Raw genomic sequence first — 22,760 nt, 5'->3', positions numbered from 1 at the left:
CTCGATTTTTCAGCTGGTCAGATGGACCCGCGGAAAGGAAAGGCTGGGACAGAGGAAAGACGCATCCGACGGTCCCGTTTCACAGTCGGTGCCTGGCCCTTGAATGGCTACTCGCTGGAAATGAAAGTAACGCGTTTCGAATGCCACCATAGGCGACTCGATCGGCTTGTCTGTTGTCTGTCTCCCGCTCTCTTGCGCTCTCTCTCCATCTCTGCCAGTCTCTTTCTTCGTACACGAATACGAGTAAACGCTGGAACGTAGCTCGATTTGTCCTTAAGCCGCGACTAGCGTAAATGTTGAAAGACAGGATCGTCCTTGAGCGATAAAGCTTACATTCCACGGGTCCGTTGCGGGCGAGCGTGTCGTTAGTCGTTGCCGGTCCCTGATATTTCAGAAACTTGCGGTTAACAAGGTAGTAACCGGGTACGGGTTTGTCCAGGACGAATCGTGGACAAACGAATGCAATTTGATTTCGATCAAAGTTCGTATTTGGAGGTGCCACATTCACGAAGCTCCCTGTCGGCCATCGATAGTCATCGGTGCGTGCCAGGATAGGTCAACCAATAACAGTTGGTTTTTACTCTGTTGGCGCCGAGACTATATTTTTATAAAAGCCACAGTTACAATCGGAACGCCTACTTTGCGCAATTCCGCGAAGACAAATTTCTCGAGAGCGTCGGTAAATAGTAAGTTCTCGGAAACGCTGTCTTCTATCGTGAGAGCATGTTTGTTTAGTCTTGTGCCATTGTCGATCTGTGTACATTCCTTGGATGCTTCGTCTTGGAGAAACTCCTCCCTCCAGGTAGTCGTCGTTAGGCACGAGCACGGTAGAACCTCGTTTAAGTATACGAACGAAATCGCGCTCTTCGGGCATATACGGATATACGAACTCGTAGCTGAGAGCGTTGTTTACGTAATATCGAAGAGCAGATATTAGACGACCTTGTTCGAATCGCTCGTAGCTCCTCGAATAAAATTTTGGAGATCCTCCAACCGAGGATTCGGCTCAACCCCATTCTTCGAATCGAGACCGTCCCGGTATCGCCGAGTTTCTCGGTTGGGAGGTCCGGCTAGCTCCCGGAAAAATTTAGCGATATTTGAAATTCTTTTTCGTCAACGTTCGGATTTAACGGACGCTCCCTCTCTTCTTTGGATCCTTCGATCTCACGACCCATACACGCTACGATCTGTCGTACGACCAACCGCTTCGACGAGACCTTTCGATCATACGAATGGGATGTCATCGTCGTACGATAAACTTTCTGTGACACGATAAACATGCGCCACTTTTCACGATATCAAGGAGCATGAAATTTCGTCAACTTCGAACCTCCGTATACCAGTAACCGATTACTATTTTTTTTAAATTTCAAACGGCATTTAATGCACTCGTATGTATACAACACACGCACGATATTGAAAATAGTGTGTTCGAAACTTCCAAAATTGCATTTCGGCCATTCGGACCACTGTGCGACGCGTCGTACGACAGATTGTATCGCGTATGGTGCGTTCAACGCCTCGATCCGAACGTGCCAATGGAACTCTGCTTCCGACACCAAAGAAAAACAGGTAGCTCGACATTGTCTACTCGCGACACCGGCAGCGTCGACGCATAGAACTCTTGTTCCACGTTTTTGACCAGTCATTTAGGAGCATCCCGTGTAACCCATTCCCGTGTAGCTCCATTCACCGAGAGTCGGCCGATACGTCCGAATGGGAAATTGGTCGGCAGAAGAAAGAGCAAGTCGAGACTGACGGCGTGCAACAACGTTCTGCGATTCATAACGTCGATAAACGGAGCCTGTGGTCCCTGGCCTCTCGTCTCGAGTCTCGAGCATCGAAGTAAGCGTGCACGTTGCGGCAACGCAATAGCGGAGAGTCCAGTTTCACTTTTCGTGGCGAGCTGCTAAACGGTCAGAAATCTTTTTACCGGTTGCGAGCCGCTTGCGAAACCCCTCATTGTCCCGAGTAGGGCGGTTCACCTACGCGTGCCAAGAAATTTTCACGCAATCAGCCCGAGGAACGCGATATACCTGCGAACCTGGCGATCGGGCAACATTTTTATTTCGGATAAAAACGCGAATATTTTCGAACGAAGAGAATTACGACCGATTTGGGTTTATTTATTCCCGAAGAAACATATTATTCACGAAATATAACGAAGCTCGTTCGCTTTGTTTGCTTTCCACCAATTCGGTCGTTCGATCGGCGATTTTTCGCTCTCTCTTGGCAGACGACGACGCGACGCCACGGAGAAAATGTCGCCGGCGCGGCTCGTGAATCGCAAACTTTTTGTCCGACTCGAGAGAGAGAGAGAGAAATTTCACGAAACCACTCGTCCATTCGACCTACTGGGATCCAAAGAATTCGGGAGCAGCCGGCCACCGAACGATGGCTACTATCGCGGTCCAACCTGTTCGCTAATTAAACGCGCAGAAACGACAACGACGACGGTCCGAATAACCATGGGAATGCAAAACGACTTTTTTCCGCGGTGACCCGATTTATTCAGCCTCGGTCACCAACGAAAAATTGTCTCTCTTTTGATACCTCGAAACGGTCGTTTCGGTATCGAAATTCCCTTCACTTTGGTCGTTTTTGTTGGTGGTTCGTGAAATGCACAACGTTTCGTTGTTCTCAGGTACAGGTGTACACACGCGTAGAACGTTATACTGCGCAATAAGCGTACGCGGCAGGTACTTTGAAAAAAAAAAAAGAAACCATATAGGCAGCGCAAACTCGAGGGGGTATCCTGAATTAGGAGATCTAAAAAACGCGGTTTTTCGTGAATTTTTTTAGGATGGAAAAAAATAATTCTATCGAAATATTCAAATTGAATCCTATCGGCGTCACAGTCGACTCAATTTGAGTATTTCTTGTTGAAAAAATTTGCACGGACTACTCAAATATCCACGAAGATAGGATAAAAAGTTGGATGGAATTAATTATTTTCTTCCATTCTAAAAGAATTCACGAGATACCGGTTTTCTTTTAGACCTCCTAATTCAGGATATCCCTTTAAAGGAATATTAAAAGAGATGTCGAATTAAAGTGTAATCATACGTCACAAACATCAACAGTTTCGCATCGAGCATTACCATCTCGAAACGTGCCCGTCGCTGATTAGTCCATTTTGTTTTGGTTGCAGGACCAGTTTGAGAATCTATCCCTTCACACGCAAAAAGGGATAGAGTTCCTCGAAAGATATGGCCACTTTATTCGCGACCGATGCGCCATCGAAGTGGAGTACGCTGCGAAGCTCAGGTAAGAAACCTTCCGAAAACGGAAGGTTCTCGTTATCAATCGGATCACCTGTCGGCCCGCGCATATACCACGGCGACGATTTATCGTTGTCCTCCGTGTATCGGGCACGCCTAGCCTTGGCGTGTTTTTTTTTTTTTCCCGTCCATAAATTAACAAAGGGCGGAGTATCCGAGGTTAACGATTTCAATGGGACATCCTGTATAACGAACGTGTCTCGCGCACCCCATGAGTTCACGGACGCAAGATGTAGCCGGAGTAATATTGTATTAAAGGGTCCCCTTGTTTGTCCCGTGAATGCCGTCTACTGTTGCGCACTTTTGTTCTAACGGGTGGCACCGACGTGTACCCCGTTTTACCGCGAGAACAATGACTGTCGACGTCGCGATCTATTTTTTTTTTTTCCGCGTCTGTAATCGATGGTAAACATATTTTTCTCGCGCGAAAACTTTTGTCCTGTCGTCTACTGTCGCTAGTTTCTTGGACAGGCACTCGAAAAAAGACAATATTGATGTAAAACGACACACTATATCACTGCTCGGAATTAGTTACACGTATCGGTTAAATATCTCGGTAATTATTCAGTTGAAGTCCGACTTTGTGTAATACTCTTTTTTTTTTATGCAAGATTTGACGATTTATCCGGAATTCGAACAAAAATATTAAACATTCCACTTAATAAACTGAAGGTGACCCTGATATCTCAACGAATAAGTCAGGTGACAGAAAACATATTAGAGCGGCGTATGTACTCCTAGAAACCATGCAACTATTGTTCGAAACATTTTCTCGTACAACGAGAAATATTTGACTAGTTATTCGAGGTCGTCGTGTTAGAACACTCACTCTGTATATAAAAGATGTTTACCGACCTAAACATAATATTATTGACTTTAATTTTCGCAGGAAAATAAAAAGAATACTAATTCCGAGCACTGTGTACTATACGTACGTGCGACGCTATCTAAATCGATACCGATCTCTCGAGTACTAGCAGCACGCGACAATTCTCCGAAACTGGCGGAACGTTACCATCGTCGATGTTATCGATCGATTTGATCTCCTTGTTCGTTTCGACTATTTCAACACGGTTTCCCAGAACGAGACGATTCGAGTACCGATCTCGCACGTTAAAGCGGCTGCGCGGTATCTCCGGATCGCATCATAAGATATTTTAAACGGTCCTTTGGATGCCCGATATCGCTGGCTGCGATCGAAGAACAAACGCGCCAATTTCTTTCGATTCCGGTCGCCTAATTATCGCACGCGTTATATCGTCGTCCCTTAATCGGTCGGCGTATACGAACCCCGTAGAATGATTCCGCGTGCTCCGGTCGCGCGCGTCTATCCCGGGCACGTTCGTTCCGCTGCATATAAATTATCGCGAGGCACGTTCCTCGTGCCTTAACGCGCTGTAATTTCTGCGATACTGTGCTCGTGTTACTCGTACAAATGGAGTACCGTTTGCCGCGCCGCAGTTTCCCTCGTTGCTCCGTTGATTTTCATTAGACGCATTCCAAACGGCCGCGAATTACGGCATTCTTCGGATCGAGAGCGTTTCGGTATCGCCGAGTTTCTCGGTTAGGAGGTCCGACTAGCTCCCGGAAAAATTTAGCGATAATTGAGATTGTTTTTCGTGAACGTTCGGATTCAACGAATCCTTTCATCTTCGGATCCTCCGATCTCGCGAATCGAGGTTTTAGAATACTTTAGAAATCGCTGTCCGTTTTCGCGCACCGTTTTCCGGCTGGCAGCCGGCAACGTACGGTCGATGTGGTATCAAGGACACGTCAACTTCCGGATGATAGCGCGTTTCGAAGTCGACACACATTTATCGCTCCGCTCGTGGCCCATCGTTCGAATTGGAATGACTCCGTCGTTTTTGTTATTTCTTGTCGCGCGGATGACTAAACGCAATTTGTAACATCCGCGTACGAAAAATGCCCGGTCTCGTCCCGTTGTCACGGGAATCGTGATTTCATCGCGGCGTCGCTCTCGATCTTTTCCTTCGGCGAACGTTCGTATTTTCACCTCGTAGCGGACGTTCGACCGCGAACGCATGCCCTGAAAATAACGCCGGACCGAAAAAGGAGACTCATTCGAGACGAGCAGTGGTCTCGAGCGTCGGAAGAATTAGACGTAAATTATTCGTCGTCCCGATACGGCAGGTCGATAATATTTCCCCGGCGGCGGATCGGGCCGACGAACGTGCATCGGTAACTTTCGTTTCGTTTCTGATTGCAGACGTCTCGTGAAGAGCTATCAACCCAAGAAGAAGGAGGAGGAGGATTATCAGTGAGTATGAGCCAACGTACAGGTGTAACACCGGATCCACGGCTCGGCAGTGATGCGTTCTCCGACGTGAACGAAATCCTTGGAAACAATTGGCCGTTTCGAGCGTACGCGTTCAGCGACGCTTTTATTTTTCACGGTGTACGACACGCGCAACTCGACGGAAAACGGTAGCTAATATCTCTTATCTGAAGGCGTGGGCCGCGGCCGGTTGCTTTATAAGTTCAGTAACTCGCTCGGTTCGCGCGCCTACGGACAGTCAGTCTCGTTTCTTTTCTCGACGACCTTCTCGTCTTGCCCGCGTCGTATTCGTTCGCGTGGGCCGTGATTTAATTCCGTATCGCGTTAATTTTAATTCCGTCGTAGCTTCCCGAACTATCGAGAAAAAGAAATCGTTTCACGGGCTGTCTCCCGTCTCCGCTTTTGCCGTTGGATCCGCGACGACGTTTCGACGTTCGCTTTCTAAATTTTGTCCACGACGTTTCAGGTACAGCCCTTGCCGGGCGTTCAAGATGGAATTGAACGAGGTGAACGATCAGGCGGGACAGAGGGAAGTAATCGCGGAGAACCTGCAAGGGAACGTGCTGAGAGAGTTGAACATCCTCGTGAAAGACTTCAAGGAGGATCGGAAGAAGTATCTTCAAGAGGGCGCCAGATTGATGACGACCCTGACCGGTCAGATCGGGAATCTGGAGCGCGCCAGGAAGGCTTACGAGAAGGCTTTCCGCGAGGCGGAAAGGTCCGTTGAGAATTATCAGAGGGCGGACGCGGATTATAATCTCTCGAGGGCGGAAGTACGTAAATGAACTCGATAATCTACATTTTATTCCTCGCCTACTCTTCCGAGCTGTTTCTTCTTCTACCTATCCTCTAAACTTGGTTCGATTTGTTCCTATTCAGGTCGAGAAACAGAGGATGAACATGACGTTGAAGACCCAACAAAGCGAGGAGGCGAAGACAGAGTACGCGAACCAGTTGCAGAAAACAAACGACATGCAGACGTTGCATTATCACACGGCCATGCCATACGTCTTTCAGCACCTTCAGGTATTCGTTTTGTGGACTCGTCGGTAAAGCTATCTAGCAAGCCCGTGCCTCAGACGCCGATATATTTGGAGTTCCATCGGGAAGAGCTTATATGGAAAAGTTAGGCGGGACCGAGCCGCTTGTGGGAAACGCGAGAACCGCACGGTTTCCCCCTGATGACGAGGAGCGGAGATGCCACCACATATGTATTAGGGGGGCCAGAAAGTAATCTCGTTCCTTTTACATTAAATTCAAACAAATAAATTTATAACACGTTTTTATATTTAATCAATTATGTAATCGTCCTAGTTACTAAGAACCTTTTGTCATTCTGCGTGCAAATTTTCAATGCCAGATTGAAAAAAATTAACGAGTTGATGAATGATAAATAAGTGTTGAGATTAGAAACGACATTACTTTCCAGTCAACTTAATAATGCTACTATATGTCCTATGCTGCATTACGGTGCGGGAATATATTTCCTTCTCTTTCTAAGCGTACTCCGAATAATATTGACCGTGAAAATCAATTAAATGATAATTGTCTTTGTAATATCCGCGCCTCCCATACCCAACAATAAGGAGTCAAATAAGAACACGAAACGTAGAGTACGGGATTGGTCGCGTAGGTAAAGCGGACGACTGTGGATCCGAGGATCGTGGCTTCGAATCCCCGTGCCTTATTTTTCGTATAGACTCCTACATCTTTTTGTTTTGAAGCAGTAACAGGTGTTATAATTGCTAAAAGTGTGAGCTATATAGCTCGTAATCGATTTTCCTATTGGCAGAGCCGATCAGTTTGACGCATGTGCATATCATTCAGAGTACACTTACAAAAGAGAGGAAGATCTATTCCCTAACCGTCATGTTGAAACGGGATCTCTCTCTCTCTCTCTCTCTCTCTCTCTCTCTCTCTCTCTCAGTTAGCCATATAGTAGTATTACATAAATATGGTTTTGTCCCCATTTGTATCGGGATCGCCTAGGACTCTACCAAGAACACATCGCTTACTGTGCACCGAATTCTTTAATCACCTTTCCTTTTCATCTGGTTTCGTTCGATTCTAATGTACCCCATGTAAATAATTGCAGGAGCTGGATGAAAAACGGATAAAGAATATGCGAAACTATATGCTTAAATCGGTGGAGATCGAGCGAGCGGTGGCTCCGATAATCGCCCAGTGTTTGGACGGCATCGAGAAAGCCGCGAACGAGATCAACGAAAAAGAAGATACAGTTATGGTGATTGAACGTTACAAGAGCGGTTTCCAACCGCCGGGCGATTTCCCGTTCGAGGACCTCTCCGTTGCTAAAACGTACGACAGCAATAGTCAGCTGTCGCAGCCCGTGATGCAACCGATACACAATCACCATTTGACTGCGAAGGGTACCGTTTCCGGTGGCAAGATCAAGAAGAGGGTCGGCATTTTCGGCATATTCAGCAGCAACAAGGTAAATATCGTTCGTTCGCGGCACACGCGAAGTCGTTTGTTTCTAAATTGTGTCACGAATATAACGTACGAGTCGAGCATCCGTACACCCTCTATCGCCGAGAATGTTTAAAACACGAGTAAGAACGAAAGATAGCTGCGAGATGCACGAAACGATCCCTCTTACGATCGTCTTTGTTTTTCACTATCTTTTTTTTGTATTGTTGTTTCTCATGCACAGTTGCATCGTCGTCGGTCGGCAGGCCTGTAATGCGCACACGTATTTTTCGAAGCATGAATTATACATTCCATAAACAATGGTATAGTCTGATGCAAGCGTACGTTTAATTGTCTTCTATCGTTGCGACAACATTTGATCTCTATTAACAATTCCTACTTTCCATCTAAATAACAAAAGACAATTAAACGCGCGCTTGTATCGTACTAGACCGATGCGAATTGTAATCTTACGAGCACCGTGTCCGATCCTTATTTCGATTATCCTTTTCGTCGAATATACAACGTTTCATCCTTTCTTTTCGGTTTTGTCTGTCGTTTTTAATATATACGACCACGTCGATTGTCCGCGAGGCAAGCATAACTTATCTTTCTTCTGTACTTTTTATTAATTTGGTGGATGGTTCGATCTGCCTGTGGTCTCTTGTTTCCGATCACCCGTGGACTATGAATTTGGATACGATTATACTTAGTAAGTATGTTGTGGATCGCTTGTTCGCCTGCAAATGTCTGCAACACCAGCACATGTCTTTTCTGCATCCAACTATGATATCGGGCGATTGCGCGTCGTTAGATGTGTCTTGTCGGTCGAGTAGAAACTCAGAGACTCTGGAAGGGTCTTGAACGTTTCACGTATGACGAAATTTAGAAAATAAATAAATAAATAAAAAAAAAAAAGAAAAATAGTTAGAAACTGAGTTTTTACTCAATGCTACCGCCTGAGATCGTTTATCGATTCATGCGCTGAATGATACGCTTTTGGAATTTGTTTCATGCGAACGACAGAAGTTGATCGAGGTGTGCATAGCTTTAAAGGTCTGTCCTTCTCTTTACAAACGCCCATTGTCTTTTGTTTGTCGGCCTTAGTAGAGCTCCGAGAATAGCTAACAAATTTTTCGTCTGACTTTTATCTGTTCGTTAAATATATAGAGTTCGGAAAGGTGTCCGCTTCTTTCTCGTTCGGTATCTTCGATACGCATACAGTAATGTCTCCCCTAACTGCACCAAACTCGGGGCTGATCTTGTGCAGTTACCGTAGAGTTCATATATTCTCTGATGTTTCTCAACGAGCTTCGAACGTAGGAGAAAGCAGCGAATAGAGAAGAGTCGAACTCCTCGACCCCTTAATTTCTACTCGACGAGATATCAACGAGAAAGAAACGAACCAATACCTTTCCGAACCCTGTACATTTAGTTTATAACGACGAGTAATCGATCAAGAAATGAATTTAATTCGATTCATCTGTTATACAAGATCCATACGTAGATGTCGCGTGTACATGGACAATTGTTTTATTTTTTTTTTAAACTGTCCAAGGTCGAGCGATATTTATACCGACCATCGTTTCCGTATATTCAACAGTTTCGAGAAATAATTGCGTGTATACGCTCGGCTCGGGCATATACCGTATATTTCCTTTTGTTGTTAGTTTGTTCAACTCCGACTATGTTCGTGATAGTGACGCATATGTAACATTGGCAAAACCTTGATTTCACGTTCTCGTTAACTTTCGATCGTAACGTAGAATTAACTCGGTACGTTGTGTTTGTACCTATAATCGCCGCGTGCTTTCTTCTCCTTTGTTCTCCATCGCACTATACTTACATCACTCGTAGATACACGGTACTCGAAATTCCCTGTACTCACCTGAAATAATTCCAGAATAACGTGCCCGGATATGGCGACGGCGCGAAGGAGGACTGCAGCGATCTACCGCCGAACCAACGGAAAAAGAGATTGCAACAAAGGCTCGACGAGATTCAGGCGAAAATTCAACAGGAAACAGCGGCGAGGGACGGTTTGATGAAGATGAAGGGCGTGTACGAACAGAATCCTGCGTTAGGCGATCCGATGAGTATAGAGGGACAATTGAATCAATCGAGCAACAAGCTGGACAAGCTCGGCGCAGAGTTGGCAAAGTTCCAAGGTTATCTCGAAGAAGCGATGCGCGCTGGCGTCAGTTTATCCAGGTGTCCTTGCTAAATCTTCGATAGACTATCGCGATATCTACCTCAGTGTTTCTCAAACCACGGTTCGCTTTGAGATGAAATAACGACGCATATGCGTTAGGCCGATCGCGCACGGGCGCAACCGATCGATTTCAAATCACTCTGAAACTAGTTGCATGCGACCGTGGATCTAGGTAAAACAAAGAGCGCAAACGGTTTGCAACGCTAATTTCAAATCTGTTACTCCCGTGTGCGATCGACCTTACTCGACTTCAAATTTGAGAAGCACCGATCCGAATAATGCATGCGCGATCGTTTTGCTTTCTTTTCTTTCGCAAGTATTTTATAAGTGTAACGTTTCAAAATTATCTTCTTTCTTTTGCTAAAGACCGATCCACGTAATTAACGGTTTATCGCACGGTTGAAATTTTTCAGTCCGAGCCAAGCACCGCGAAAGCCGACCAGCAACGGGTCCGCAACGAGGCCGCTGAGCTCGAGAAGATCCAGTCATTCGGGAGGCGAGGAAAGTCTCTCGAGATCAGCCTCCGATTCCAGCGTGAGCAACGTAAACGCTAATCAACCGATGAACAAGAAAAGTGCTCCGAGCACGCCGCAACCCACGCACGGGTAAGCTTTTCATTGATCATATCGTTTGCGGATTTCACAGCTCAGGATCATCGAGGTGAACGGTTCGCTCTTTTCTTTTTCTCCAATTTCTTTCTTTTTTTTTTTTCCTTTGTTAACGGAAGAATCGTTACGATAATGAGTTACTGAACTCGTATAAATACAGAATCAGAATTTTTAACTAGACCAATTAGACACGCTTTTCGCTTTACGGTACTGATGCACAGTTCCACGAATAGCCCGGAATCTGGCCTCGGGGAATCGAGGACGTCTCTTCCTGGTAGCGGCGGCGAAGAGTATTACGTCGACGAAATTGACGCTCAACCGCCGTTGGGGACCTGTAGGGCACTTTATCCCTTCGATGGTACGCGTGTTACACGACTCGATAGCGTATCTAGCGTCATAGAACAATATTAATTTCGTATTTGTGGTTTTAGCGACAAGCGAAGGTTCCATACCGATGTACGACGGAGAAGAGTTATACATGATCGAATTGGATCAAGGGGACGGCTGGACTCGTGTCCGACGCATTTCTCAACCAATCGAGGGCTTTGTGCCTACGTCATACATAGAGTGTCACCTTTATAACACTTAGCCACTTCTCTTAGAATGTGTAAACGATCACGAAGTGGAAAGCTTCGAAGAGGATGGACATTGATAATGCTATCGGTTCAATACGGTACATTGGACGGTCGAAGATAGCAATGAGATTTCACCAATCGAGGGTTATGTGTTGGTTGATTGGCACAGGATTTCGGGACACTCCGTTGATAAATCGTGGGCCTAAACGTTAACGGACGATTTCATGCGAACGAAATTGAATATATATATTATGTGCCAACGGGTCTGACTTTTTGGTGAGGTACTCGTCGTTTAGTCAATTACGTCCAACACACTTCCCTCAGTTTTCCATCGGCTTATCGAACGTGGATGAACAAAGGGAGGCTCTGTGTTCCGGAACCTAGGTTCCGTTAAGCAAATGATCGCGTACTTGAATTCAATTAATTCTTCATAGGATATTAAGATCGTACGATTATTTAGAATGACGTTGCATCCAACCGTTGAAAGGGTTTGATCATACGCATTCGATGTTGCTGAACTACGGTACAGTCTTTTTCTATTAAAGAAAAAAAAAAAAAAAGCACGCCCTGATCACTTCATGGCCCCGAACATGTGCCTCTATATTATAGTCGTGCACAAACGAATAATTTGCAGCTCTACTAAAGAAAGTGACTAGTTTTCATGTATGCAATACGCGTCCCGCCTATACGTCACATTAAAAAAATTGTGATTATTGTAAATGCACGAATTTTATCTACCATATTTTTCTTTTTTTCATTTTTTTAATTGAGTCGATCGTGAAACAGAAAACTCATAAAGTAATTATTCTATCATCGTCAAAGGTTGAGGAACCGATGTGTCTCTTAATGCTTTTCATTTTTTTTTACTTAAACGAATATATACGACGATTTGTTGCCTCTGTCGATGATAGGAAAGTGATGCTGCTACTTCGTGATTACTTCGAGTCGTTATTGTTTTTTATCGTATTAGTTTGTTAATCGACGTCTTCGTTGTAGACACAAAAAGAAGGTGATTAGGTGGTGCTCTGTACAGCAAGTAGATTCCGAAGGTTCGTCGGCCAAGTTTTGTTTCTACGGATGCTGCCTGGATGTGAAATTAGTTAGGATATATTTGTGTACATATTGCAAGGGATATGGGAGGAAGAACTGGAGCGAGTGGTACGTGTGCGAGTGCCAGATTCGATGTATCGCGCGAAGAGACGAATTTGCTTCCATTTCGCGTGGACACGTGCGAAACAGTGGCGTTGGCTTTTTTTTTTTCTTTAAACGCTTCTGTTTCCACGCATTTGGGGGGAAAGTCTCTAACTTCGCCGTTACAAAGCCTAGATTCGTCCTAGATTCGATTGCGATGTATCGAAATCGTGTAGTCGTATATATATATATATATATCCTCGCGTACTAAAAATATGTATATGTATATAATTATATATAATACTATAATCACTCATTAAAAGAAATGTAGCTTCGGTATATAAGATACGCAAGTGAAACGAGAGAGATCGGTGACCCTCTCCTCTGCCAGTTCATTCGCTGTAATTTCTTTATGCGAATGACGTATACAATTTTATCGTTAATAAGTCTTACCGCGTTTCGAACAGTCATACCAACGTGCGCATTTGCGGGTTCGTAACCCACGAGACGACTTTCTTTTTATTTATCGTTAGTCGCGAAAGCATCGAGGAAGCCTGAAAAACGCAAGAGTCGATAATGAATTTGTATGCGGTCAACGACTTCGACGGAAAGTCAACCGAGAAATGCTTTTCGCTCGTACAAACCGTTCCCTAACATAGATCGTCTATCACTTTTTCGAGAGTGAAACTAGGATCGCCAGATAACGATAGAAGAAACAAACAAAAAAAAAACTGAGGAAAGAAAGTCCGTATGTCTACCTTAATTCTTAACATTAAACCGCGTCCATTCTATGTATATTTTGTGATTTTATATCCATGAACAAGTATTGTAGATAATTAACTCTGTGACTCATTATACGTTTAATTATTAATTATTATTAATATTGAAAAAATATAGGTACTAAACCAATGTGTCGCGTTTTGCTATTTTATGTAACTACTGTGTAAGCTCAATTTCCTGCTTTCCGCGTTCCTATCTGTGGATAATGTTCGGCGTTAGTAACGCGTAAAGAAAAGGTACGTTTGAGGGAATAAAAATGGGGAATTGTGTTTCGTAAAGTATATTGCAACATTTCACGGACAATTGACTAGATCAGAAATACAGAGTAATACATTCTGATGTGTATTGTGCAAGTACACATAGCTACATATAAATTAAATATAAACGTTCTTGCAAATTCTTGCAAGCACATACGTATACGCATCTAAACACAGAAAAGCTGTCAATTCTCACGTAATCAACAATTATACCTGAATTATGCTTTTTGTAAATATATATCTCTTTTTCGTGTGTGTGTGTGTGTGTGTGTGTTTTTATAAAATCAAATCGACGTTCTATTATACCGAGCAGTCCGTACATTGGCAGTCGAATGATTGAATATACAAAATATGTCGCAATATGTCAAATCCACGCATAAAAAATAATACAACGTATCTTAAGTTTACAGGGTACTTGTTCAGAGTTAGTAAAAATATGGTGATAAGTTGGATCGGCAACTCGCAATGTAACGCCGTACATCGATCGCGGCAATGATGCGGCCGAATAAAGTCAAGAAAAAGAGAAAGAAAACACACGGTAGAAAACGGGTAGAAGAAGCGACGATCGATCGATTCATTCGCGAGATCAATGCAGAAAGTTCCAGGTACGCGGCAAGTTTTTGCTGTTAAGTACTGATCGCGAAGAACGTCAGTTACAAAGAGTTGTACGTTTCCTGACGAGTTTATTCGTTTTTTACCATTCATCGCTTACGCATGCTGTCGGTCAGTCGTATACAGTCACTGTACAAAATATTTGCTATTTGTTCTCGATTCGCGCGACGATTCGTTTGCAAACTCTCAATCTTAGTCAAGATAAACGAAAGCAAGCTACATTCGCGTAGGACGAACATTCGCCGATCCACCCCTTTGGCAGATTTAATTGTTTTCCTTAGGCTGTAGATCCGCTTCAAATGGTGAGATCTTCCCATTCTTCGACCTCCCTGGGCGTCAATTCGACTCTGATTCGGGTCAAGGTGCCGAGGAGATCGTGCATCCTGGGCGTCAGAGGGTTGGCTTGGAGATCGATAAATTCCAAAACGGGAGCATGCCTCAGCCTCTCGATGTCTACGTCTGAAAAATGTACATGTCCAGATTAAAACATAGACGTAATCATTTCAATTGGATCACCAATGAAAGTATTCGAAATGCCTCTTACGTAACAGACTTACAACACCTACCTATGATGGAGTTGTTGTTGGCGTGAAGGTGCTTCAACTGTGGTATCCGACAAGTAACAGGTGGCAAAGCGATGAAAGTATTATGAGAAATGTTCAACCTTTCCAGAGCTTGTAATTCGGCAAGTTCCTCTGGTAGCTTGCTCATTTGATTATGACTCAAATTCAGTTCTGGAAACAATTACCTATTTATACTACAGTAAAATTTCCAAAAATTATTGTTAGTACAATTGAAAAAAAGGATGATATTAAAACATCGATTACAAAACCTTGCGATCAATATGTATACATATCAGACTTACCAGTGATCAGCGAAAATTTCACCGCGAATTTCGGTGGGATCTTTGTTATCACGTTCCCAGAAAGATCGCATCTTTTCAATTCCGTGTGTCTCATTAAATGGTAAACAGCATCCGGAACCTGCATCAATTGGCATTCCGATAGATCTGCAACACGAGTAAAATAACAATAATAACGTTGCGAATCCGTATTGAAAATTTAAATGTAAACAATCGAAAACTACGTTTATTATAATATGTAGCAAATTAGTTTTGTAATCTGCACCGTCGTATCGTGCTCTCGACAGATCAGCTGTCAAACTAGGTCAGCGTATCAATACTAAACAAAAGTAACAATCGAAATTTTACATTTTTCGAATGCTGTACGAAACATTGTTGATTTCTCATTTCGGATAGTACGTCGTATCCACTGAAAATCACACAAACAACGCGCGATACTTTAACAAACGGACACAATTTTTGTTTGTAGAACCCGCGATACACCTGTAGCAGAGGAAAGTAGGTCATAAACTAGATCAAAGTACCTTAACGCGCAACGACAAACAGAAAAAAATTAAGTGGAAATTTCGACGAGAAACAAGGTGTCGGTACTCGAATCGTTCAACATTTCACTTCGTTTTCAAAAAACAATTTACCGAGACTCTTGTTCTCTTGTGCCTCTTCGCAGCGCAATACGACCCTCGTGACGGCATTCGCCATCTTGCCAAGGCAGACTGACTCGTTACGAGTTCTTGAATCTGCCGTCTGGCCAACCTATCGCCAAACATTTATTTCCGACCAATTACCAAAATAAATAGAGCCCGTTTATTGGCTTCGGAATTCATGCCAATTAATTCTACCTTCCGAAAGTTCGAAAATTTCGAGACGATACTTTTTACCAAGACGTTCCTCGCACTTGCATACTTCTCCGGATAATATGAATTCTATCACGGTCGCGGGACTATGTAAATTTGTAATTTAAATTTCCGAGAATTGGAAAATGGGTGCAGGCGCATTTGAAAGCATTTGAAAGGTGCGAAAGTAGACGCGAGACATTCGCTTGTTCGATGTCGCGCTAAATTCTAACGTCGCCATTTTTCTTGCGCATGCTCGTTCTACTCCAGTTTTGATCGCGCTTTTCTCGGATTCGGATCTAACAACGTTTTAGAATTTTCATTCCTAAGAATATTTTCATCGGTGCGTCTTTCTTGTCGTCAAGAACGCGTCGGCGTGACGTCGACGTTTAAACGACACGAGGTAATATATAATAGGTTACTTTTTGTTCGAAGCGTAGGTATTAGAATTAGATATTTAAAAAGCTTCGATCGCGAGGAACCGCTCTTTTTCGTCGAGAATCGCAAAGGGAATCTTTTTATTATGCGAAGCACGTCGCATCGTGAGAATTCCGACGTTATTAACCGAACGGACTAACCGACTGTGTTTTACTGTATGTATCGACAGTGACGATTACTTTTTGCAATAAAGTAGTAAAGGGCTTCGGTGGCAAGCTACCATTTAAGGTTACGTTTCCATACATGGTGGCGCCTCGCGTACCTGTGTTCACGTCGTTCGGGATGCATACACTCGTATTTTACCGCGTCGGTACGAAGGAATCCATTAGTCGCAGATACGAAATTATCTTAGACATTTAATCCTTATGCGTACATTAAAGAAAATTTTGGAGCAAAGTATCATTTAAACAGCGTAGGACACGTACTAATATAATGTTTATTTTTCAGGTTAACGTTCCGATCGAACGATAAAACTACAGGCTGAGTCACTCGTTCGAATACCCGAGATAGGAATGAACCAAGTGGACACGCGAAGCAGGTATCGGTGAGCCTGATATGTTATATCGGGTTGTCCGGAAAGTTCATGCCTATTTTTAAGAAAAATTCAAAGGTATATTTATATTTATTGTATATTTATTGAATTATAATATATATGTACCATTTTGTTCCACAACCTTCCCACCTGTTGACGAATGTACACATTTTATTTGTTTTCAGCCATTCCAATATATTCAGACCTGTACTTCCTACTAAAAATCGGCATGGACTTTCCAGACAGCCCAATATTTAAAAAAAAGATACAAATTCTAAATATCAAAATTATGCGGCGTAATGGTATAAAAGAAGTTTTAAAAGTACCAACGACTAAATGACGCAACGAATGAGTAATCCAGTAGCGCTTTGTTGCGAATACATGTAAAAAGGATCGGGAAGAAGGAACGACTCTCGCACGGCATGCAAAGCGCGCGTATTTTGCTCTGCCAAGGCCTCGTAGCGGTTCACTATTCCGAGATTGACCTTTCGTACACGCGGATGCCTCCAAAACGTGCAAGAGATCTTTCCCGTTGATGGACCGTTGACTCATAGTCGGCTGTATGCCGTCGCGTAACGATATCAACGACGATGGTTTACTTTAACCGTATTGGCGTTTTACCGACCGGTAGCGTAATTATAACACGTTGGCTGCCACACTGATTCGCATGGAAATGTCTACAGGACTAAAATTTCGTCTCGAGACAATTAGAAATGATAGAATCTAACACTTATCGTATTACTTATTTTTGAATTCTCATCGAAATTTACGAATTCTATCCAGACTTGTTTTCATCGATACTTAGTCCTTCAAAATTATTTATTAAAATTCTTTAGCGAAAAGCTCCGTCAGCCATATGTGGGTGACGTGACGTTCAACGTGTTAATCGTCTGGGTATTTTGCTAAAAGACAACCGATACTCTGTTACCTACTATAATTATTAAAAATAGGATCGTGTCGAACAATTAACGGTACTGGTACCATAAAAAGAACAACGCGTGCGCGCACCGGCACGCGACTGGCTCGATTCAGTGGCACGGGGAACAAAGACCGGACACGAGTTGCGCAACGCAATGTTTATCCAGCCGATTATCTATGCTAGAACCACCGCTAAGCATTTCACTTTTATTCGAATTGATGCACGAGCCGCTACCGCGACGAGAAACACCGCCACCTGTTACGTACGTATGTCTAGCGGTCTACCCGACGCCGACGGGACCAATTACAATCGAGCACAACTATCGCTTGGCACATCGCGTTCGAATCGTTACAACACTTTCGGTGCGTCGGCAAACTGAAATTTTACTCCTGTATAGAGTCACCGAGTCGCAGTGACGGTCGACGACATAATTGTACCGCGGGCACAGGTAATTATTTGACTTGGAACATTTGTCAACCCTCTAGATAACACTGTATTTTATTGGTAGGTCAGTCTGGCGCGAGGTGTCACCATCAGGTCATCGTTTCCTTGGGAAAAAGACGGCCGAGCTTATCGCGAATCCGTCCGAGGATCGCTAACGAGCGTTATTACAGAAACGCGCGTTCTTTCGTAGAGCGATGCCTCGAGTTTAACCGTCGAGTACCTCTCGCTCTCGTTTTCTCCGCATCGAGACTTTCGCCAGTTACCGATTAGAAATCTCGTGTTCACGACCAAGTGTACATTCGTGGCCGAGACTCGTGCCAGCTTTTCTTTTCCACGGTGTACGATCGGTCCAAAAAGTACGGAAAATTTCAGAAAAGTCTCGCGAACGTCCGAGAATCATCGAGACGGAGAACGCTGACGCAGATCGAGTCGAACAAAGCGTGAACGAATCGGCATCGAGGAAGGTCTCGAATCTATCCGGGTGTACGGATAAGGCAAGGACCCGAGTCCCGTTCTTTCTTCCAGGTTGAATCAGGAAGCGAATCGCTCGGTGTTCGCGGACTGGCGTGTCCATGGATCGCCTTTATTCCAAAAACGCGCTTCACGGTCCGTCCGTAGATCTCGCACGGTCCGTCGTCCATGGTCTCTTCTGTAGGGGGCGACATGCAATGCTGGTCGAGCTAATTCGTCTCGGTAGTTTGAAATTCGAGCTCGTTACGGGACGGTCGAATCGACGAATCAAGGCCGGCCAGAAACACGTATCGTGTTGCCAATTTTATTAGTCACTGCAGCGAACGTACCTTAAGGTCACTCTGTTACACGTGTCTATTAATTGCTCGGTTGCACCTTCTTCCATGCCGAAACATCTGTCCTACTAGAACAACGGGATATCGATATCAACGATATCCGGCTGACTCTTCTTTTTCAAAACGTTGACAATCCAGAGCGTCTCCTAAAACGCCCGCTACGAGATTCTACGATTTTCTTTATCCGTGCCGTGCCAGGTTGTTTCGCCACGTAAAATCTTGGGAAACCGATCGAGCTTACTCAAAACCGACCACCGGTGTGGTAATTAATGCGCATTAACATTTCACGCTGATACGCAATCGTAGCATTGTTCGACACCCTTATCAGCGAGACGTTATTATCGTATCGATGACTAACGCGCCAATTCCGCGGAATTAGTTTATTTGTACGTTTTCCGCGTGTCAACCCCGGGAAAAAGAGCGTCAGCTAGCGTTGGACAACTTTGCAGTAGTTGCTCGTAATTATAACTTTTCTGTATCGTTTCTGTATCCAACAGATAACCAATTACATTGTACGATAGTTTGCGTAGCTCTGTTAAGATTGCACAAAAAGCAACTAAGGAAATCGAATCGTAATCGTGGATTGCGCGGAGCCCGATATCGGTGCCAGGTACCAGCTCGATCTTCATCGCGTAATAGAAACAAGACGAGCGCTAGACAAACGTTTCGACTCGGTTTCTTTCCCCGAACGAAATCCTCGCGCGAGCGAAAGTGCGATACCTCAAACGCGGAAAGATATCGCGGCGTAGAAAGTATGAAACGCGGACGAAACAGTTACGACGCGCGTCGCGTCGGTTCGGCAACCGATTCTACCCGGCTTATCCGAGTCAACATTCGTGTTTCGAGACTTCAGGTGGCAACGATAAAATAATTTGTAAAATTATAAATCGCGAAATTTAGAAATTGCCTGCACTTAAAATTACCGAATTTGGTTCAACTTGGAGGAACAAAAAATATCATGTTTAATTATTTCTGTTACTATATGCATCATATATACTATGTACACACGTTAACAGTATGCAACCCTCGCGTAGACAGTACGCACGCATACATTAACAGCATTCAAGTTTTAGCATAAAAATTTTTAATTTTGCGCCGCCTCCGAAAAGATTGCATTGTATTTAACGTGCTGTATGTAATAATTTAAGAGTATTTATATAAATTGATTAGAAATTATTTCATACTTTTTTAGTGCAGTTGTAACGTTCTTCGAAGTCGGTTATATTTTCTTTCTCAAAAATTATTCTACCTTTGCCCCTGAAGTCTACTCGAAACTCGAACGTTGACTCGGATAAGCCAGATAGAGTTGGTTGCCGAATCGACGCGCGTCGCAACGCGTTTCATACTTTCGTGGAATACTCGTGGAAATATACTCTATCGAATATACATGTAAATGCTCTTATTTTTAAGATCTAAACACCGTGTCTGTTTCGAACGATTAGATCCAATATTTTCGATAATTCCATCCCAGGTTTGAATAGGCTTCCAAATACCATGGAATCCTTCTTACTATAAGACTTATAGTATAAGTATTTAGGATTAGGAACTGTGCCAGGTTTTCATTCTCTCTGAATCGCGCCGCGAGCATCGTAAAGGCTATGAATCTTCTTTGAAACCGTGGGCCGCGAGCCTCGGAAAGGTTAACAACCGTCGTGGATTCGCTCGTTTTAGATTCGGCCATCGAAAACATTTTCCTCGAATCGATTTTCCTTTTACTCTTAGAAAGTTGTCCCGCGCATTTGAATCCAGAGTGACCGGGCTATCGATGCGGTGATCGAACGCTGTCGACGATATTAGATCGCTCGGTCACGGGACCGGTACGTACCTAGATTGCAATTGTCCTGAGCCTCCTCGCAACGGGAAACTACCCTGATTATCGCCCTGCCCGCCAACTGCACGCAAACAGCCATGGCCACGTTCCTCTCGCCTTGCTCCTGAGATACTTGTTGCACTTGGTCGGCATTGTACGCGGGCGGTTTCATCCTGATATGAAAATCGGTCCCGTGCCAGAGGTAAAGTAACGTTTCGTGTACTATCTCCTCCGAAATCCTCCGAAATCCGATATACGTAATAACTCAAATTTCTTCTTGTTCGCAGTATCGATTCCAGCACTCGATTCTCCGGCTATCAGGAGATTATCATGTTTCCAGTTCCCTTGACGGTGCACAACCGACGCTGCAGACGCACTTCTCCGACGTGATACTTGGCATGAGACCGTTTACGCCGAGGAAAACTGACAACGTCCTGACAACGAGTCCGATCTCCAGGACATCCACGGCTTTCCGAACGGTGCACGGTAATTCGCGGTTTCCGCTCGTCTGCGCTCGAGATGAAAAACGAGAGCGTTTCAGGCGACGCTGCTCGGCACTGACGCGTCGCAACTCCACGCGGTGCTATTTAAGCCCTCGCTGATGGCGGCACTCCCACCAGGTATCCATCTCGGATCAGCTGACTACTTTGTTTCGATTCCCTCTCTTTGTTTGAAAACAACCGCAGGGATCCCGCTGCACGCGCCTCGGTCGCCACGGCCAGGTGCGGTTGGATCTGCGACTCGTTCGAATTGGCGGTGCACTTCTCGCAGGGCAAGGTCAACCCGATCCAGGACGTTTAGCGTTTCAGGGACTTCCGTGACTTTGTCTCGTTGTCAGAGAACATTAACGCGTTACACAAATTTATACAAACGTTACTGTTGCAGTATCCGCGCCTTCCATACCCAACAACAAGGAGTCAGACGAGAACACGAAACGTAGGATACGGGTTTGGTCGCGTAGATAAAGCGGTCCACTGTGGATCCGAGGATCGTGGCTTCGAATCTCTGTCCCTTATTTTTCGTTCAGACTCCTACGCTATAAATTGACGAATGTAAACAATTTCAAACGCAGCCCGCCATTGCTAGAAAGAATCTTTCACCCGCATTTCGATTACTCCCGGAAGGAAGACTAGTTACATTTTTACTTCTCGTCAGGTTCCTCCTTCGAATCGACAAATCGTAGCGTCCCGTTACGGAATCAATTGCTAATCGTCTTCGTCTATCGCATAAGCGTTTTAATCCATTCCAAGTTTCTTTCATCTTTGATTCACGACGCGTGGAAGAGCATTTCCAATTGTTAATCGATTTTTCACGGCCTCTCCACAGCGTAGAGTTGCGCAATACGAGGCGTGAAGGAAGCGTTCGACGCTGGAATACCATAGAGAAAATTATACAACGTTTTATGAAACGATTCCCCGATTGTCGCCAGCGGGATATTTTATTTTATATTTCGCCGCGACGTTATGTAAACAACAGCGCAATTAACGGCACGCCTCGCGCGGCGAGCACACGGAAGCGAACAAGCCGCTGCGATTAAAGTTTTCACGCCGACAACTTCGACACTTTATCGCGTGAATTTTCGTTTATATCTCGAAAAAGAAATTTCTTGTACGTTATAGAGACATCCATTGCGAAGCGGAATCCGTTTACTCGTTGGTTTCGGATCGAAACCACACGAGTTATGACCGGTAAACAGCATATCGAGATGTTATTTGCCAATACGGTATTGTCTCGAAACAAGCAACCGAGAGATCCGAAAAGAACTCGATTTTACTAGTGCGAAAATGAGAAATCATGTTCTGTTCTATCCTTCTCCAAAGAATAACACTCGTGCTCGAGCGATCACTTTATAGTTTGCCGCTACACCAAATCCCCTGTTTTATGTATGGCTGCTCCTTTTTCGAGAACAAAGTCAAGGCGAATAGCATTACCTC

At 44.2% G+C, this 22,760-nt stretch overlaps 2 protein-coding genes across 7 annotated transcripts in view; one reads left to right on the top strand and one right to left on the bottom strand.

Annotated features, from left to right (window-relative positions):
• Positions 1-13,442, top strand: part of LOC128891744 (formin-binding protein 1-like) — a 37,685-nt gene extending 24,243 nt beyond the window's left edge. Inside the window, exons 2-11 of one of the 5 annotated variants that reach the window (XM_054151486.1) lie at positions 3,152-3,267; positions 5,509-5,559; positions 6,044-6,350; positions 6,457-6,603; positions 7,673-8,032; positions 9,037-9,063; positions 9,911-10,218; positions 10,633-10,824; positions 11,049-11,185; positions 11,259-13,442. In XM_054151486.1, the coding sequence (XP_054007461.1) occupies positions 3,152-3,267; positions 5,509-5,559; positions 6,044-6,350; positions 6,457-6,603; positions 7,673-8,032; positions 9,037-9,063; positions 9,911-10,218; positions 10,633-10,824; positions 11,049-11,185; positions 11,259-11,416 (1,803 nt within the window). In that variant the 3' untranslated portion in view covers positions 11,417-13,442. Of the gene's footprint in view, positions 1-3,151; positions 3,268-5,508; positions 5,560-6,043; positions 6,351-6,456; positions 6,604-7,672; positions 8,033-9,033; positions 9,064-9,910; positions 10,219-10,632; positions 10,825-11,048; positions 11,186-11,258 lie in introns of all 5 variants that reach the window. The other 4 variants (XM_054151485.1, XM_054151487.1, XM_054151489.1 and 1 more) reach the window with 4 other exon arrangements.
• Positions 13,443-13,577: 135 nt separating this feature from the next.
• On the bottom strand, positions 13,578-21,368 carry LOC128891753 (leucine-rich repeat-containing protein 20). 2 transcript variants are annotated; one of them, XM_054151509.1, is made up of 4 exons: positions 20,842-21,368; positions 15,048-15,191; positions 14,749-14,916; positions 13,578-14,641 (listed from the first exon to the last, which is right to left on the bottom strand). In XM_054151509.1, exons 1-4 carry the CDS (start codon positions 20,996-20,998, stop codon positions 14,478-14,480), a joined length of 633 nt encoding a protein of 210 aa, XP_054007484.1. In that variant the 5' UTR covers positions 20,999-21,368; the 3' UTR covers positions 13,578-14,477. The 2 variants fall into 2 exon arrangements, with proteins under 2 accessions (XP_054007484.1, XP_054007485.1); XM_054151510.1 differs by lacking the exon at positions 20,842-21,368 and adding an exon at positions 15,680-15,822.
• Positions 21,369-22,760: the final 1,392 nt, after the last annotated feature.

The sequence above is a fragment of the Hylaeus anthracinus genome, unplaced genomic scaffold, assembly GCF_026225885.1.
Source record: "Hylaeus anthracinus isolate JK02 unplaced genomic scaffold, UHH_iyHylAnth1.0_haploid 12002, whole genome shotgun sequence".
In the NCBI taxonomy this organism is placed as follows: Eukaryota; Metazoa; Arthropoda; class Insecta; order Hymenoptera; family Colletidae; genus Hylaeus; species Hylaeus anthracinus.
Note: the sequence above shows the minus strand (reverse complement) of the source record. Positions and strands in the feature narration are given on the sequence as shown.